Source organism: Marmota monax, unplaced genomic scaffold (genome assembly GCF_021218885.2).
Source record: "Marmota monax isolate L192 unplaced genomic scaffold, Marmota_monax_Labrador192_F-V1.1 WCK01_AAM20220418_F8-fsc00002, whole genome shotgun sequence".
Taxonomy (NCBI): domain Eukaryota; kingdom Metazoa; phylum Chordata; class Mammalia; order Rodentia; family Sciuridae; genus Marmota; species Marmota monax.
Genome location: NW_026693571.1, coordinates 25,986,307 through 26,004,859, shown reverse-complemented (window position 1 = coordinate 26,004,859; position 18,553 = coordinate 25,986,307). Strand labels below are relative to the sequence as shown.

General features: G+C 33.9%; 1 protein-coding gene across 3 annotated transcripts in view; it reads left to right on the top strand.

Annotated features, from left to right (window-relative positions):
* Nucleotides 1-18,553, top strand: part of Ccser1 (coiled-coil serine rich protein 1) — a 1,227,237-nt gene that overhangs the window by 527,022 nt on the left and 681,662 nt on the right. For all 3 annotated transcript variants that reach the window (XM_058583852.1, XM_058583853.1, XM_046459067.2), the window contains exon 8: nucleotides 9,337-9,420. In XM_058583852.1, the coding sequence (XP_058439835.1) occupies nucleotides 9,337-9,420 (84 nt within the window). The remainder of the gene's footprint in view (nucleotides 1-9,336; nucleotides 9,421-18,553) is intronic.

The following is an 18,553-nucleotide window of genomic DNA, read 5'->3' as shown; positions in this document are numbered from 1 at the left end:
CCTTTCTTTCATCATGTATACATTTCTTCTAAATTTTGGGATTCTGGTTAGATTATTTCTTTCTCAAGAAGTCTTTCTCTGACTCTTCGTGCATGTATTTGTTTTCTATCCCTGTGACCCAAATTACTACAAACTTGATGACTTAAAAAGATTTTTTTTTTTTTAGTCATTCTCACAAGTCTGAAGTTAACACCCAAGATCCTCTTGGGACTTTTCTCACTATTGGAAAATTCACTTCCTGGGGTTGCAGATTTGCAGTCCCCATGTCCTTGCTGGCTGTCAACTGAAGACCTGTTTCGTGGCTTGAAATCCTCCTTCTTTCCTTCTGGCTTGCCTTCTTCAGTCCTCAAAGCACCCTCAGTAGTCAGTTCTTATGCTTCAAGTATCATTTATACTCCAGCCAGGGAAGGGCCTCTGCTTTGAAGGGCTCATGTGACTGATTAGGCCCACCTGGATCACCTCCATACTTAGGGTCATCTGTGCCATAAAACAGAAGATCACCATCAGAGTGATATCTTGATGTATTGACAGACTCTGGAGATGGGCAGGACAACTCTGAGGGCCACTTTAGACACTCTGTGTACCACAACCTGATAGGATTTTTCCTCTTATGTGTACTTGGAAGCTTCTTATTGGGCAAATAATATGCCAGAAACCCAATTTTATGAGGAAAACTGAACCTTAGAAAAGTAATGTAAATCAATGTTGAGGTATACCAGCTTGGGATAATGTTGACAGAGATTATAAGAAAGTTGGTTAAACACTGAAAAATGTAGTTATTCACACCTTCTTGGTAAAGGTGAGTATTCTCTGATAATATAATCAAAATATTTGATATTAGTGTACAATTTCAGTATATCATAGATTATTTAGTAGTAACTGATTGATTTCAAGTTACATAGCTCAATTCTGGTATAGTATGGACTTAAATGAGAGTCTTCTCTTCCTAGAATGAAAAGAACAAGAGGTAATCTATAAAACAGTTACTAGATTTGTAGGTTTTCTTCCATATTAGAAGATAATTTACAGATAATTTACTGTTTAATAATATTTCCAATTTGGGACTGCATTTAAATGTATAGAATCTTTAAGCCCAAGATTATATTTTGTGATGGAAGCTAATTACATAGTTGAATGTGTGCAGGAATTCACTACATAAGCAATTGTTCAAAGTGCTTCTACTTCATATGTTAAAAAAGCTACTTTTACCAAATTCATTTATATACTATCTTAAAAGACTCCAGCTTTACAATGATACAGATAATGAGTATCTGAATGTACTACTGTGTATGCTGTTGCTATCCATTAGTGTCTCTAAAAAAGAACAAAGCATGACCTTTTACTTCTTTCCTTACTATGTAACAGTGGTTTATGTTTTGTAGCTGTAATCCTTAGCTTCAGCTGATGTTCATTGCCTTTTTGCAGTTTAGTTTTCTGACCTCCTAGACTGCCTGACACCACTGCTTAAATTGAGTCACATTATCTGTAATTCCTGTACAGCACAATATTGAACTCTTTGCTTTTTCCTCCTCTCCAAAATTCTATAATTATGCCAAAATCCTTGAAACATCTTTAAATAATTACTTAGTTCTGTATTCTTCAACAGTGTCACAACTCAGCACCCCATAAAACAAAATAATACACATTTTTTTTTAGGATCTATTAATGTTAGGGAAGTCTGTCTTCGCTGATTTTTACTGCCCTTTATTAACAGATAAAATCATAAGGGCATGACTTTCCCTTTTTATCTAAAACAAAGAGTATATATGTATTGTCAAGCAGCCCCCCCATGTTATGCACAGTCTCTTTTGGCACTGAAGTTGGGTAAATGTTTAGGGGCCAAGAGATGGCTTGGCTTCCTTGTCCCAGGAGGAAGGCAGAAGGGTGGTCACTACCAGCAGACACGCTCCTGCTGGCACTATATTCAATTACATTTAAAGATGCTTAAGGTGGTGAGACAGAAATAACACTGACACATCACACTGATAGATGAAAGACAGACTTGTTTGTTACTAATGGCACCAAAGTGGCAAAGGTTGCCCTGCAGGACCTTGCAAACTATTGCCTGTGGGGAAAGAATAGCAACCGGAACTGTTGGGAATAGCCTGTCATGGAAAGCAGGATGGGGTTAAGGATGGTCTCCCAGGCAACCTGTAGACTGGCTAATTTGAATAACTTCTTGGGCTCTGAGGACTAGGGCCTGTCCTCTTTGCCTGCAACTTGGCCTGGATGGAGTAGAGGAGGCCTGGTAGGATTGATAACTTAGTGGCCCTGGCGTTAAGGTCTGATGAGGAAAGTGTTTTGGAATGGACATTTATCAGTTTCTCTAGAAAGTGAACTAAGTAGCTCTAGTCAGGACCTCAAAAGTGGGTCAAGGCAGCATTTAAAAAATAAACAAAATAAGACAAAAATGGCTCTTATATACTTCAGTGAAGGAACTGGAGATATGTTAGATGTCTTTGATTACATTTTTACCTTCCAGAAAGTAAGATCATTATAGTATTCAAACATTATAAAATTTATAAACATTATAAAAAGTCCTTATAAAATCCAGGACACAGAAACACGAGATTTCTCCTATTCATATTTAAAGCATGAAAAGAAAATAAGTGTGCTGTATAACAGAAAGAAACTTTCAACATGGTGATTTAACCATTTGAAATTTGTTTTCTTTCTATAATGTATATTATGGAAAAGGACACTTCAATAATTGCTTTCTGGTCTCACATATAAAAATTCTGCCTGTCTTCTCTGAGGGGGGGAAAATGCTGTATCAGAGGATTTCTTGACACATTTATAAGGACCTTTCTTGCCCCAAGAATTCCTGACGAGTGTTTCCTGTGGGACGATAAAAACCGTTTATCACTTTCGCTTGTTAGCTTTATTTGTTAAGAAGCTCATTGTGATGAATTTATAAATATAGTTGTGTCTTAAGTGTAGTTCCAAATTATTACTATTTTTTTTGTACCAGGCATTGAACCCAGGGGCACTTAGCCACTGAACCATATGTCCAGCCCATGTTTTAATTATTTTGAGACGCAGTCTTGCTAAGTTGCTTAGAGCCTCACTAAGTTGCTGAGCCTGGCTTTGAACTTGCAATAGTCCTGCCTCAGCTTTAAGAGTTATTGGGATTGCAGGCATGCACCATTGTGCCTGGCCAAAATTAATTTTGATGAAACCTAGGGACTTTTTGACATCAGAAAGCTAATATCATTTGCCTAGTAAGTCTCTAAATGACCCTGAGAAAATTCTCATACTTCCATCAGGAAAATACTCTTTATTTTAAGATATCTTTAGAAAAATTGAACATCAATGTTTATCCTTAAATTGCAGTTTTATACAAATGTACTGGGTGAAACAACACAAGTGAAATGTCTAGTAATTTTCTTATAAGGATCCTGAGTTAGATTAAAATGTTATGTCCATTTTCCCTATAATTAGAAAAAAATTGAGTCAAATGGATTATATTGGTTTTGTATTTTATTTAGAGACAGGGTCTCACTGAGTTGCTTATTAGTGCCTTGCTTTCGCTGAGGCTGGCTTTGAACTTGTAATCCTCCTGTCTCAGCCTCCCAAGCCTCTGGGATTACAGGCATGCACCACCATGCCCAGCAAGAATATATTGTTTTAAACGAGTTTTACAACTTCAATTTTTTTTCTTGTTAGTGTAAGTATGTGAAACAGAGAGAACAATAGCAACTTGGAAATAACAAGTCTATAGTTGCATGAAACAAATTTTACATTTTAGCAAATTTTTCAGTCTAGCCTAATTTTTTTTAAGTGTTCCAAAAAATGTTGAACTACCATGAATTTTGCTGACAGATGATGAGCCAAGTTTCAGGGTCTTGGTATTATAATGAATGTTTGCCTTTTAATTACCCTTGCTGCAGTGGTCTTCTCTGCTTCATTTTTTTTTTTTTTGGTTTAAACCCCTATTTATCCCATAATTCTTATCATTTTGTTCAATAGCCGATCAAAAAAGATTCTGGAGGTAAAAAAGATGATTCTGTGTTTTTTATAAGGTGTTATCTTTTTAATGCTGGAGATCTGTAAGAATTCTTAGGATTTCCTAAGACTACCATTTACAGATGAAAATATAATGCTGGTTTCCGAAAATTCTTCTTTAATTACTTGAAAATATTACTAGGTATTTGCTGGGCATGGTGATGCACAGGTACAATCTCAGGAATTCAGGGAGATTGCACGTTCAAGGCCAGCCCAGGCAACCTAAAAAGACCCTCAGAATAAAAATAAAAATGAACTGGGTGTTTAGGTCAGCCATAGAGCAGCCCTGAATTAAATCTGCAGAATCTGCAGTAAAAAAAACACACATACACACAAAGAGATTTCTAGTGTGTGTGTGTGTGTGTGTGTGCACGTGCATGTATATATATATATGTGTGTGTGTGTGTGTGTGTGTGTGTGTATACACATACATATATATACATACTATATATATGCATACATACCACTATGACAAAGGATAATACAATTTCCTGGTTTGAATTGTATGTTAAAAAATGCTTTTCTGAGATGCTGGCTTTGTACATATATTCATTCTTGACTTTACCTTGAAAAAAACTACCAACAATTTTAATAACAAATAAATAATGTTATATATCTATCTATATATATATATATACACACACACACACACATATATATATATATATTTAAAAATTGCATAGATTTTGTGTTTTATGTATAAGCTTCATGAATATCTCTTATGAATAGTGGAGTAAAGCAGGATATATGTAATATCTGAGAATCATTCAGTTTTAATTGTGAAATGATTTAGGATATACAATCTGTGGTACTCTTTGGTAATACATTTGCTACTTCTTAAAAAAGGTAAAAAGATAATTTTAAACTATGTGCATTTTATCTCTAGTTAATATAGTACAGGTTGGATATCCTTTATCAAAACGCCTGGGACCAGTATTATTTCAGATTTGGAAATATTTTTATATACTCAATGCAATATCTGATGAACAGGATCCAGTTTTCAACACAAAGTGCATTTATATTTCATATGACCTGATACACCTAGCTGGCAGTAATTTTATATATTTTTAGTTCTCCTGTGTTTTGACTGTACAAGCTTTCACATGAGGTCAGGTGTGGATTTTTCCACTTGTGGCATTAAAAAGTTTTGGATTTCAGAGCATTTCAGTTTTCAGATTGTGGTGTTCAACCTGTAGTACAGCTATTTAAAACATAATAATGTATAATGCTTTATTATTTTTATATTTCTAGGAAAGCAACACTAGAGGAAAAAACACACTATTATAGATCAATAGAATGTTAGTTCTTCTCTTTAGTGAGCATGTAAAGTTAGATTTATAATTTTTTGTGTTTATAAAAAGAAAATTTAATACCATCATGTATGTTATTAATAATGAAATGGATTATGAAATAGTTTTCAGTTATTTTTAAAAAAATAATAAATAATTAAAATAGTGTTCTTATTGACCTAGTTTTCAATGATTGAAAGGCTTTTCTTCCCCTGGAGTTGTATTTTCATTAGCTCTCAGTTGTCATAGGCAGCATGCTACTTTAAAGCTGAGTCAACATAAGAATTACACTTATTTAGAAAGAGCTGCAAACTACATTGTCAATTATTATTCATTCTTGTGTTTTCTAATCTCTGACCTTCTGTCCTCCCCTGACATATTTCTGTTTTCTATTCCTTTTTCACTTTTTCATAAACATTCTGTTCTCATCAGCACTGATAGAGTGGCCTGTTTCCTTAGTTTTAGAATCTTTTGACCTTTTTGTTTACAAGAATGAGGAAATGACTTGTAAATCATAAAGTATTTGATTTTTTTGTGTATGTGTGTTTCTAATTTCAAAATAAGACTTTTTCCAGGTGATTGACAGATTCTGCTTGCCTTTCTTTTTTTGATACCTGATTTCTATTTACAGTCTTAAACAATGAGGTGGTCCTAATTACAGGTGAAAATATATCATAGAAGGCATGGGACTAAAGTCAGGAAACTGAATTTGGGACTAATCACCCCAAATTCTGGTTATGTGTCACTAACTTTCCAAATTTATAAAATAAGTGTATAGTAATGTAGTAGCTCATTTTCTGAGTTCCTTAGCTTAGATGATAAGAACATTCCTGATATGCTTGAAACAGGCTACTTGAAATCATTCTAAATATAGCTTTAGTAAAATAATAAAAATTACATCATGAAATATTTTATTATAAAAGTTAATTGTATGCATTTTTATTCAATTAGAGTAAGTCACTCATACTAATTCTAGTTATAATAATTTGGAAGTTGTCCATATATCCTGGTGATCTCTGTTACAAATCAACCCAAACCATCATGAGTTAAAGCTATCATGGATTTTATTTACAATTTTGTGAGTCAAGAACTTGAAAATGATTCAACCAGGGGATTCTAGCTTAGAGTCTCTTGGGTTTCTTAAACAAGAGTGAGGTGCTGAGGTTGCAGTCACCTGAAGGCTAAATGTCCAAGGTGGCTCCTTTTTACAGTTGTAGTTGAGACTGCATGTTCTTTGGAAGCTCCTATACTGCTCTCAGTGGGAGCACCATGTGGTGGTACTTCTCAGCATATCTGTTAGATCCTTTCTGCAAAGGAGTAGTCTGAAGAGAAACATTCTAAGTAACACACTATAGAAGCTGAGAAGCCTTTCCTGACCTGGACCTGAAAGTCATGCAGAGTTGCTTCCACTGTGTTCTATTAGTCATGCAAAGTCAGTTAGAACAGACCAGATCCTAGGAGAGCAGCGTTAGTATCACAAATATACAGCCATTTTTAGTCTACCATACCGAGTGCCATATTTATGAATATTATTGAAAGAGGAAATCATACAATCGAATTTTGGCCCTAAAATTAATTATAATTGAATGAAAAAGTAAGGATATCATCATTTTTAAATTATGTTTTCTAACTATGAATAATGTGCATTTTAAAAATCACAAGGTTAAATTGGTTACATTAGCCCACAGGTTAATGGAATAATCTTATTTTGAAACCCAAGAATGTTAAAATCCTTTTAATTCTACACATCAGTATGCTTTCAAACTCAATAGATCATCTTGTCAAATATGCTGCAGAATTTTGCGGATATAATGAGAATATTGAGAGAGTATTGTTATTCATCTCCATGTAACAGATTCTTTCAGCTGAGCAAGGAACTCCAGATCCAAGAGCCTAGGAGACTAATCCTGTGCTGAGGAAAAGTGGGTAGCTCTTGTGGAGTCTGTGGTTGGAGAGAAGAATAGCTAGATCTCAGGAACCACTGCCTTAAATCAGCCCTTTGTATCAGACCACCCAGTAATGAGCTTGGACTTCTGCTGGAAAGCTGAGGAAGATAGATGCTGGAAGAGCTAACAACTGAAAGTAGTTAGCTAACCACATGCCTCACAGCTGCTTAGTAAATCCTTCATTGCAAAGGGACCTGAGACTTAATCAACAAAGTTTTTTTTTGCCATTGATTATCAACAGTATTTTTACTAATCAACATTTTGTTGATTAATTAGTTTAAAATGGAAGATTTGCCTCTCTTGTGTTTACTGGGAATTATGAAGAAACTTAGTTTTCTGAAAATATGCTCACTTTTAAAATTCTTATATTTTATTCCCGGAGAAATTTTTCATGACGTTCACAATTTCACAACTTTAAATTAGGTAGATGGTAATATATTATTTACAGTTATTTGCAGACTAGCACATGCTAAATATTATATGCCATCAGAAGAAAATTCATAAAAGCCTTCTCTATCAATAACTGTGTAAATGAATTTTAGTGACCCAGAATTTTGTATTGTCTAACAAACAAAATGAAAGCACTTTCAAGGGAAAATAAGATGAAGTGATGGTGTCATTTACTATGTTTGGTGCTAATAATATGCTAAAGAAATAGAGTCTAAATGCTCAAGCAGGGAGAAAAAGGAATTAAAGTAATCCAATGAAACCGGGGGAGAAACAAAGAACTCAAGAAATTTTGTATGGAATAATATTTTGTTTAGATATTATGGCTTATCCCCTTTCCCTAAAAGAATGGGAAGTAAAGGAAAACTTTCCACTGAGGTAAGTAGTAGTTTATATTAGTCTTAGAGTATGAGATATTGTGTAAAATGGAGAGATGAGATGAAAAGAGGGCAGTAAAATCCCAAGATGTTCATGTGTAAAGCAAGGAGACATAAAGCAACAATGAATTTCAAATCTGTAGGAGTGAACAGAGATTAAAAGGTGGGTGGAAATCAAAAATTCTGAAGCTTTTGAAATAAGTAAGTAAAAGATAATGAAGGGAACAATATGCCATGCCAAAGAGTTTGGGCTTTTTTTTTTTTCCTTCCGAAAAAAAGATGATATTCTGTTAAATTAGGAAGAGGAAGAATTCATTCCCAATTAGAAAAATCTCACTGATAAATAGGAAAAGTGATAGATGTAAGAAAAAACATTTTAGGGACTATTGTAGAAATTCAAGTAAGGAGCAATGAGTTCCTAGAGTAAAGCAATGTGAACTAGAGAGGACCAAGTCCAAGAAATATGAGGGAAGTAGAGGTTAATGAATTAGGTATCAGATTAGGTTCATAGTGAGTAGGAGCTGAGAGTATTGAGTGACTTCCTAGTTGTTATTTTAAGGAATAGGAACATAAAATAATCAGAAGTGAAGTTTCAGGGTGGGACAAGAGCAGAGCTGCATGTTGAGTTGTCATGTGTGTGGGACAGTGCTATCTATGTCTTCAGGAAGTAGAAATATTAATGAGCTGCAACTTAGAGTCAGGGGACTCTGAACTGAGGATAGTAGTTAGCAGCACAGAGTGGGAAGGGTCAGGGTATGGATCCATTGTGTACATAGAGGCCATCACTGTGGGTAGCCTGCACAGTGAGAAGATTAAATGCCCAAAGATTTCCAGTGAGAGGGTCACATATCATGGGTGATGAGACTGCTTAATGGCCACAGGTCTGAGAATTAATATTTAATTAAAACAGGGGAACAAATTATAAAGTATCTCTTTGAGAGTATGATTATTTTTATTTCACTCACTATATATGCACAAAAATAAGAGGAAAGAATCAAGAATTACTCACTTCAGTCTGAAGCAACATAATGGACTAATTTGATAGATAGATGGATGATTCTTATATACAATCATGTATAACATAATAACATTATTGGATACATTAGCTTGTTTTTTCGTTAGAATATAATATTAAAAATATCATGCTATAGAGGAAATTTGAGTTTCACTATTCAGATGTGATTATCTCTCACTGTGTGAAGTTGACTTTCTTTATTAAGAGCAAAGTGAAAGAGCTAAGCTTATTATACTGTTTCTTTGATGTTTTTATAGGATATAATGAAAGATGAATGCTCTATGCTCAAGTTACAGCTGAAGGAGAGGGATGAACTTATTTCCCAACTTCAGGAAGAACTGGTAAGTGACAACAATATTTAGCCAACAGAGTGTACTTTTGTTATAGACCCTTAATACTATTACTTATTTATAAATACTGTTAATGATTCAATCTGTTTATCAACTTTATAATTCTATAGTAATAAAAACTATAGGTCTTTGACAAGATGGAAATAGAAATATGTGTGAAAATTTATGTAATTCTAAAAATAGATCTTGAAACCAGGGTTAATCATTTCAGATTATCTATCAAAAATTTGAAGGCAAAGGCTATATTGTGTTTTGTAAAGTGCATGATATAACTTCTATGAAGCAAAGTACACGATAATACTGAAAACAAGATGTATTTTACTTTTTATTTTTCATAAAGTATGAAGTGTAGCTTTTTATATATATAATCCACAAATAAAGTAAAACACAAAATATATATAGTTCAAATTTTAGTTATTTTATATGGCATTATTAAAGAATATCAGGAAGGAATCATACCTTCACAACATGAAATATACTTGGTAGATAACAGGAAGTTCTGTGGCCAATAGTTTTCTAAGTATGCATTTTCAAATTATGGATCTGTGTAAACAGTAGTTTAAAATAAAATGTGAACACGCTGCATATACATAAAACTCATAGTACTATAAAACAAGAATTAAGAAGTGAGAAAGATTTTTTTCAAACTCATCAAGACCTCTCATAATGTGAGTAAACTAAATGCTGTAAAACAAACTGATCCATTATCAAGATCAAAAACCAAATTGTAGCCAACAATATTCTTTATGATTGTTTTATATTTTGGCTACATTGACAATGTCATGTTATGTAACTGTTAAATAAAATTAAATGATGAAGCAGACTTTCTAGAACAAGGCTTCCGAAAACTCCTAACATTAATGACATATGAGACCAATTTAGAGCATTTCTTATTACTGACTCTTGATGACAGTGTTTTTTACCAAAATTTGATCTTTATTTAGACTGTGTTCTGTGATTGGATTTATGGTGTTTATTGGTCTCCGGAACATATAATTGTGACTTTTAGAAGACCTATAAACCATTACTGAAAACAGGAATAGTATTATAGACAAAAGGAATACATCTTACATTACTGAAAATAACCTTTTATAAATATATATGTAATGTTCATGATACAAAGTTTATATATTACATATTGAAAGCATTTTATATTGATACAGCCCTCTAGGAATATATTATAAAATCAAGCTTTATTTATGTAGCATACAAAAATATCTTTGAATTTAATGAATATCAAATATAGATGTTTTTGAAGTTTGGAATTGTCAGTTTTAACATAGAAGAGTATTTATTCATTCACTTTCCCAGAGAGTGCTTATTTTGTATAATTAACTCAGAAAGAAGTATTCATTTTTCCTCTCAACATTAGTTGTGATCAGATTTAAAACATATGGTATATAAGAAATCAGACCTTCATTTGTTGAATGAAATGAAAAAGATAATGATTACTTCCAGAGCCAACACTATATTGTGTTTTGTAAAGTGCATGATATAACTTCTATGAAGCAAAGTACACGATAATTAAAGTAATTCAATACCCCTCCCTCCAAAAAGTCTTACATTGGCTGACATACTAATATAAGGCATAAGTGTAAAATTATTATCTTCTTTTTCCTTTTCTTTAAACTCGAATTTCCCAAATTGGCTCCTTACTCTATAAAATTTCCCAGGTAGTAACCAAGGTACCATTTTAATTTTTGTACCATGTTATTTGCATAATCCTTTTGACTGTTTAATAAAGGAAAAATATGAACTTTTGAAAATATAGTTTGTTTTGTTAAATGATAATTGTTACTAAGTAGGAAAGTGTGTAAGTGATATTTACAAATTTAAGAGAAGAAACCTTAAAAAGCAAAAGGCTCAATAAAATATATGGGGGGGGGCAATCACATATAGTCCACCAGGATCCAAATAACTTCCGATCTTTGTAATAAATAACTTCTGACATTTTGTTAAGGTGAACATTACACTTTGTATTCACCCAAATTTGAAAATTCTAAACAATGTTAGGAGCCAGTTTAGCTGTTACTTATATTGCAGATTCATAATCTATAATAATTGAGAACTGGTTTCATTTTCTATTATTTGTCATGGGTTTCTTCTTTGATGACCCCTGCTATTATCATAAGCAATTTTATTTACCCATACATGGTAACATAAATTTAGATTTAATTAAGCCAAGAAATATTTGCATTAGGTAATTAAGAAATGTTTTTAAAGTAATTATGGTTGCTTATTTAGCCTTACTTTTAACAGTTTGAAAGGTTGGCAAAAGTTAATCAGTGTTTGGGGCAAAAGAGATCATTTTATATGCTTTTTTTTCAGTGATATATTTTTAGGACAGTGCTTCCCCAGCAACAACACTATTGACACTTTGTTGTAAGTGGCTGTGCTGGGCATTGTAGGATGTTTAACAGACTCTCCAACACTCTGCACTAGATGCCAATATGCACCCTGCAGACATTGCCAAATATCCTCTGGGGCCAAAATTACCCCCAGTTGAGAAATATCACTTTAGCGGTGCCAGGTTAAATTATAGTCCCTAAAAGAAATTGTGTTATAGGATAAAAGTTTACCTGTACCCAGAGAAAAACAAGCCCTAGGGATGAGCCTTTCCTTGGGTTCTACTTTTTTAAAAAAATATGACAGCAGAATGCATTACAATTCTTATTACACATAGAGCACGATTTTTCATATCTCTGGTTGTATATGAAGTATATTTACACCAGTTCATGTCTTCATACCTGTACTTTGGATAATAATGATCATCACATTCCACCATCATTTATAACCTCATGCCCCCTTCCTTTCCCTCCAACCCTCTGCCCTATATAGAGTTCGTTTGTCTATTCCTCCCATGCTCCCTCTCCCTATCCCACTATGAATCAGCCTCCTTTTATCAAAGAAAACATTCAGCATTTGGTTTTTTGAGATTGGCTAACTTCACTTAGCATTATCTTCTCTAACTCCATCCATTTACCTGAAAATGCCATGATATTATTCTCTTTTATTGCTGAGTAATATTCCATTGTGTATATATGCCACATTTTTAAAAATTCATTCATCTACTGAAGGGCATCTAAGTTGGTTCCACAATTTAGCTATTGCGAATTGTGCTGCTGTAAACATTGATGTGGCTGTGTCCCTGTAGTATCCTGTTTTTAAGTCCTTTGAGTATAGATGAAGGAGAGGGATGGCTGGGTCAAATGGTGGTTCCATTCTTAATTTTCCAAGAAATCTCCATACTTCTTTCCATATTGGCTGCACCAATTTGCAGTCGCACCAGCAGTGTATGAGTGAGTGTACCTTTTTCCCCACATCCTAGCCAACACTTACTGTTGTTTGTATGCATAAGAGCTGCTATTCTGACTAGAATGAGATGAAATCTTAAGAGTGGTTTTGATTTGCATTTCTCTAATTGCTAGTGATGATGAGCATTTTTTCATATATTTGTTGATTGATTGTATATCTTATATATCATTTCCTGAGAAGTGTCTGTTCAGGTCCTTGATCCATTTATTGATTTTTTTTGTGTGTGTGTGCTTAGCTTTTTGAGTTCTTTATACACCCTAGGGATTATTGCTCTATCTGGTATGTGAGGGGGTAAAGATTTGCTCCCAGGACACAGGCTCTCTATTCACCTCACAGATTATTTCTTTTGCTGAGAAGAAACCTTTTAGTTTGAGTCCATCCCATTTGTTGATTATTTTTTTAAGAGAGAGTGAGAGAGACAGAGAGAGGGAGAGAGGGAATTTTTTTTTTAATATTTATTTTTTAGTTTTCGGCGGACGCAACATCTTTGTTTGTATGTGGTGCTGAGGATCGAACCCGGGCCGGATGCATGCCAGGCGAGCACGCTACCGCTTGAGCCACATCCCCAGCCCCCATTTATTGATTCTTGATTTTAATTCTTGCACTATAGGAGTCTTATTAAGGAAGTTGGGGCCTAATCCTACATGATGGAGATTAAAGCCTACTTTTTCTTCTATTAGATGCAGGGTCTCTGGTTGTATTCCTAAGTCCTTGATCCATTTTAAGTTGAGTTTTGTGCATGGTGAGAGATCGAGGTTTAATTTCATTTTGTTGCATATGGATTTCCAGTTTTCCCAGCACCATTGTTGAAGAGGCTGTCTTTTCTCCAATGCATATTTTTGGCACCTTTGTCTAATATAATATAATATAATTTTAATTTTGTGGATTAGTCTCTGTGTCCTCTATTCTGTACCACTGGTCTACCAGTCTGATTTGGTGCCAATAGCACGTTGTTTTTGTTACTATTGCTCTGTAGTATAGTTTAAAGTCTGGTATAGTGATGCCACCTGCTTCACTCTTCCTGTTAAGGATTGCTTTAGCTATTCTGGGTCTCTTATTTTTCCAGATGAATTTACAATTGCCTTTTCTATTTCTATGAGGAATGTCATTGGAATTTTGATCAGAATTGCATTAAATCTGTATAGTGCTTTTGGAAATATGGTCATTTTGATAATATTAACCCATATTAATATTAATAATTAATATTAAACCCTACTCCTTGGGTTGTACTTTATGTAGGTATTTGCATATTGTTTTAGTTACTTGGGATGCTATACCAAATTATGTTAAATTGAGTAGCCTAAACAACAGAAAGTTAATTTTTCACAGTTCTGAAAGTTGGAAGCCTGGGGTCTAGGTGCCAGCATGACTGTTTTCAGGTGAGGATTCTCCTGGCTGACAGAAAGCCATCTTCTCACCATGTGCTCACATGGCTTTTCTTTAGTACATGCACACAGAGAAAGAGAATGTGAAAGCAAGCCTTCTGTGTCTGTTTATATAATCCCATCATGAGGGTCCCATACCTACAGACCTTACCTACTCCCAAACATCTTCCAAAAGCCCCTTTTCCAAATATCATCACATTGTGTGTTAGGACTTCAATATATGAATGGGGGAAGGCACCATGCAGTCAATAGCACGTATTATTTATGTTCATTCATGCTTGTTTAATGTTAACAAGTAGAGTTGTGGCTAGAGAGTGCTATTATATTTCTTTTTCTAGCACTAAATACACATTTCAAAAATTATTATTCTTTTTCTGCTCTATGATTTCAGAGTTATTACTTTAGCTCAACACTTCTTGTTTGCTAGGTTGGTAGATTTCACAAAGCACAAATATACTATAAAACTCAAAATAATAATTTGATCTTAAATTATATATTTATATTGTTTAGAGAAAGTATCCAAATTATTAGCTGCGTTTGTAACTTGAGTGTATTCTATAACCACACTTTCAATTTAGTCCTTTCAATTTTCTTTAAAAAGAAGACAACCAACAGTTTATATTCTTAGGAACAATTTCAAGAAGTCTAAATTATTATCTATGAACTTTTTTTATGTATCACTTAAACTTTGGTGAGCTTTATTGGTTTTCCACATATAAAAATAATAATTGAAATTATTTTATTATGTCCAAAGGAATATTATATGTTTGATTATTGGAGTATCCTGGTATTATATACATGGTGGGGCATATAATTGAAGGAAACAAAAACCACAATCTGCAGCCAGTAGTTATGTCTTGTAAACAGGAAAGATGTGGCTCACAACACAGAACATGTACTCCCAACTCTGTTATAATAAAACATGATCTCCCCTGCAGTGCTATAAGGCATAGTGAAGGGTATTGCTAGTCTTATCTATGTGATACAGGCTATATAAATAGCATGTTTTCACGTTGATAGTGAAAACTTATGGCCTTATAACAAGAGGGAGATCCTTCATTTTCCCTTTCCTCACTTTCTCTTTTCACCTGCAAAGACATGAGTAGGTGAGCAGTTTGTAATCCAGGAGAATTGGCAACTGATCCCTGCCATCCTGGTGCCCAAATCTCAGACTTCCATACTTCAGAACTGTAAGAAATCGGAATCTGTTGTTTAAGTCACCCAGTCTATGGTGTTTGCACTAATTGGCCTGAGCCTTAGTACCCACACCATGTCTAAGCATCATCTTTACAGTTGTTGGTCCTCTTTTTCTTAATAGATGAGTTTTAGATTCTGGTGCTGCATATGTGCCATTTTTCAATGTTTTATCTAGGTATATGTGCCATGCAAAAATGGCACACACACAGCAGCAATAATTCAGTAATACAATCCATCCAAGTTTTCTTCAAATGATATAATTGTTTTTCTCCTGAAACTCAGTATCTTCATATTTGATATCCTCAGTCTGTCTTTCCAATTCCTTTTATATTTTTCCCCTCAGTATTTATGGGTTTTATCTTTAGTTGAGATATTTCTTTTAACATTAAGTTAATTCTCAATGACTACACTTTCATAGTCTAAGATATATTCAAATTGAGAATTCTTTTTTTTATTTCCAGAAAATAATTTGAGACTTTAAATATACAATATTATTTATTAGTCACTTATCTTCATAGCATTTGTGTTTTACTTTACTTGACCTGTCCTTGTGTTTTTCTTGTTCTTCTTTCCTAGCGTCTTTGGTCCTCTTAAGATTCACTCTTTCTTTCTTTTACTTATTTATTCTTCCTGTTCATTCTCAGCACTCCTTTGAAAATTTAATCCACAAATGGTCAAAGGCCTAAGGCACTCTTACCTCTGTTGCCTAGTGACAGTGAAGAAACTTGAAAGTCCTACGACTTCTTTTATAACACCATGAATTCTCTTCAGTTGTAAACATTAGAACGCCTCCTGCCAACGTGGGGACTACTCTGCAGGTTTTCTAAGCCAAAAATACTCTTTAGATACTCTTAGGACCAGAAATTTGGAAAAACATTACTCTTCCTTTCAAGGATAAATATTTAGTCATAAATCTTTCCTCAGAAATTTGGACTTCTTATCACCAACCCAGGATTCTTGGCTCTGTGCCCAGTGGCTCTGGTTAAGCCCAGAAGAGAACAAAGCTGTGAGCCTTCTCTTTCCTCCCAGTGCTGATGAGGTCATACACTCTCCAAGTCTTGCCTGTACTCACCAGCCTTTGTTTCAGCTCAAAAGTAGTTAGTGTGACCTCAGAAGAGGATGATGTAGGGAACTGTATTCAGAAAACCCTGTTCTTTTGAGACTTTTTCTGCTCACATGTTTGAGTAAGCAAATCCAAACTAGTAACTGTTATTCAACCCCACTTCCTCTCCATCAGTGTAATTTTTAGAGTTCAGAGGGAGCATATTGTGCAAAGCCTAGATGCATGTGCCAAGTTTGACCAACTTACCTAGGTTTTGAGATTAAATAAGAAAGAGAGGAATGCACAGATTTCTTCTCTTTTCTTCTTTGTGGCTCTACTATTACTCGAAGAGAAAAATGAGGGCATGTACTGCATAAAAAATCACAATATAAATTTCTAGCTAACTTGAATCGCCTTGGACCAGATTAAGGTATTTTTCTCTCTGTGCCTTAGTTTCTTAAGCTTTCAAATAATATTATCTTGTGGCTTAGGGCATTTTGTGCTGCTTTAACAAAGTACCATAGACCATGTAATTTATAAAGAACAGAAATTTATTTCTCACAGATCTGGAGGCTGGGAAGCCCATAATTGAGGCACCAGTGGGGTAGGGCCTGACATTACTACTTCCAAAATGGCACTTTGAACTCTGAGTTCTGAGAGAAGGAATGCTATGTCTTTACATGTCAGAAATGCAGAGAAATGTGAATATAATGCCTGAAGCCCTCTTTACAGCAGCATTAATCCATTCCTAATTCTAATACCTCCTATTGGCCCCACTTCCAAACATTGTGACACTGAGGGATATATTCATACCATGACACCATAATATTAAGAATAGTGGGAGGCAAAATCAGATTTTTTTTCAATTGCATATTGTATGATAACATGATATAAAAACTATACGTAGATAGAAAGTCTAGAATAGTCAATAGTACTTATCTTTGGATAATGAGAATGTGTTTTATTATAACTTAGTAGTGTCTCACTTTTATTGACAAATACATACTACTTTTACACTCAGAAAAAAATCAGATCTCTTTGGAAAATAAATGAAGAACTTAGATGAGTTTAGTGGTTTTATTCCTGTGATCTGTGTGCGTTGGGTGAAATGACGAAATCAGTGGGGTCTTGTGGCTTTTCATGTCCCAATTCAGTGGACAAGAGTTGTCTTATTTTGTTGTTTTTTGCATACAGTTATAGTCTGTAAAAGTTTAGTTGATGAGAAGCCACAGAATAAAATCAAACAGACCAAATAACTGAACAAGATGATTGCTAAGAGCTACTCTGAATTATTAGAAGAGTAGGAAGTGAGATGAAAAGCCGAGACATACACCTCTATGAGAATTAATCAACATCATGTTGATTGGGGAGGATATTAGCTAATTGAGAGCATGGAACAGAACCAACATTTAGAATCAGGACTGGTAGGAAGGGTTTTTATGATAATTAAATAATATTTACATGTATATTTAAATATAAGCATTTATTTTCTTTGTAGGACATGTTATTGAAAGTTGGAACTTTATTGAAAGTTGGAACTATAACTTTCCTACATAATACAAAGATAGTGGTGTTTTACTCATTTATTAACATACTTAATGCAAAGTTTAAGTTGAGCCCCAAAGTCTAAACATAATAACCAAACATAAGCATACTTAACCAGAATCAATTATAATACTGTAAGTTACTGAACATGTCTATGTATGTTTACTTTATTAAACTTAATGATATGAAACAGAAATATTTCTCTCACTGATGAAAAGTTTTAGAGTTTTTCTCTGCTATACAGGGTCATTTTAAGGAATGCCATGTAATTTTATTGCTAACATGTAACTGAGGGACATTGTAAACGTTATCTTCATGTGGCTAAAATAAATCTGAGATATTTGTCAAAAATATTGATGATGAAAAGTAGCCTTGTGTTTTGGGGAAATGGATATTTCTTATAAATTATTATTAACCTTGAAAGTGATTTCAGAAATCTTATAAGTTGTTTCACACTTTGCTTGAAAAGTGTGCCCCACATGATATCAAAAATTAAAGAAAGTGTACTTAGCATTTATTTATGGGTTTTGTCAAAATATTATTTAAGTAAGTCAAAAGCAACTTACAGATGAAAGGAAATTCTAGTTAGTCTTTCATTGTGAGGAACAAAATTTAACTGTCCTAATTTGAGTCAGTGTGC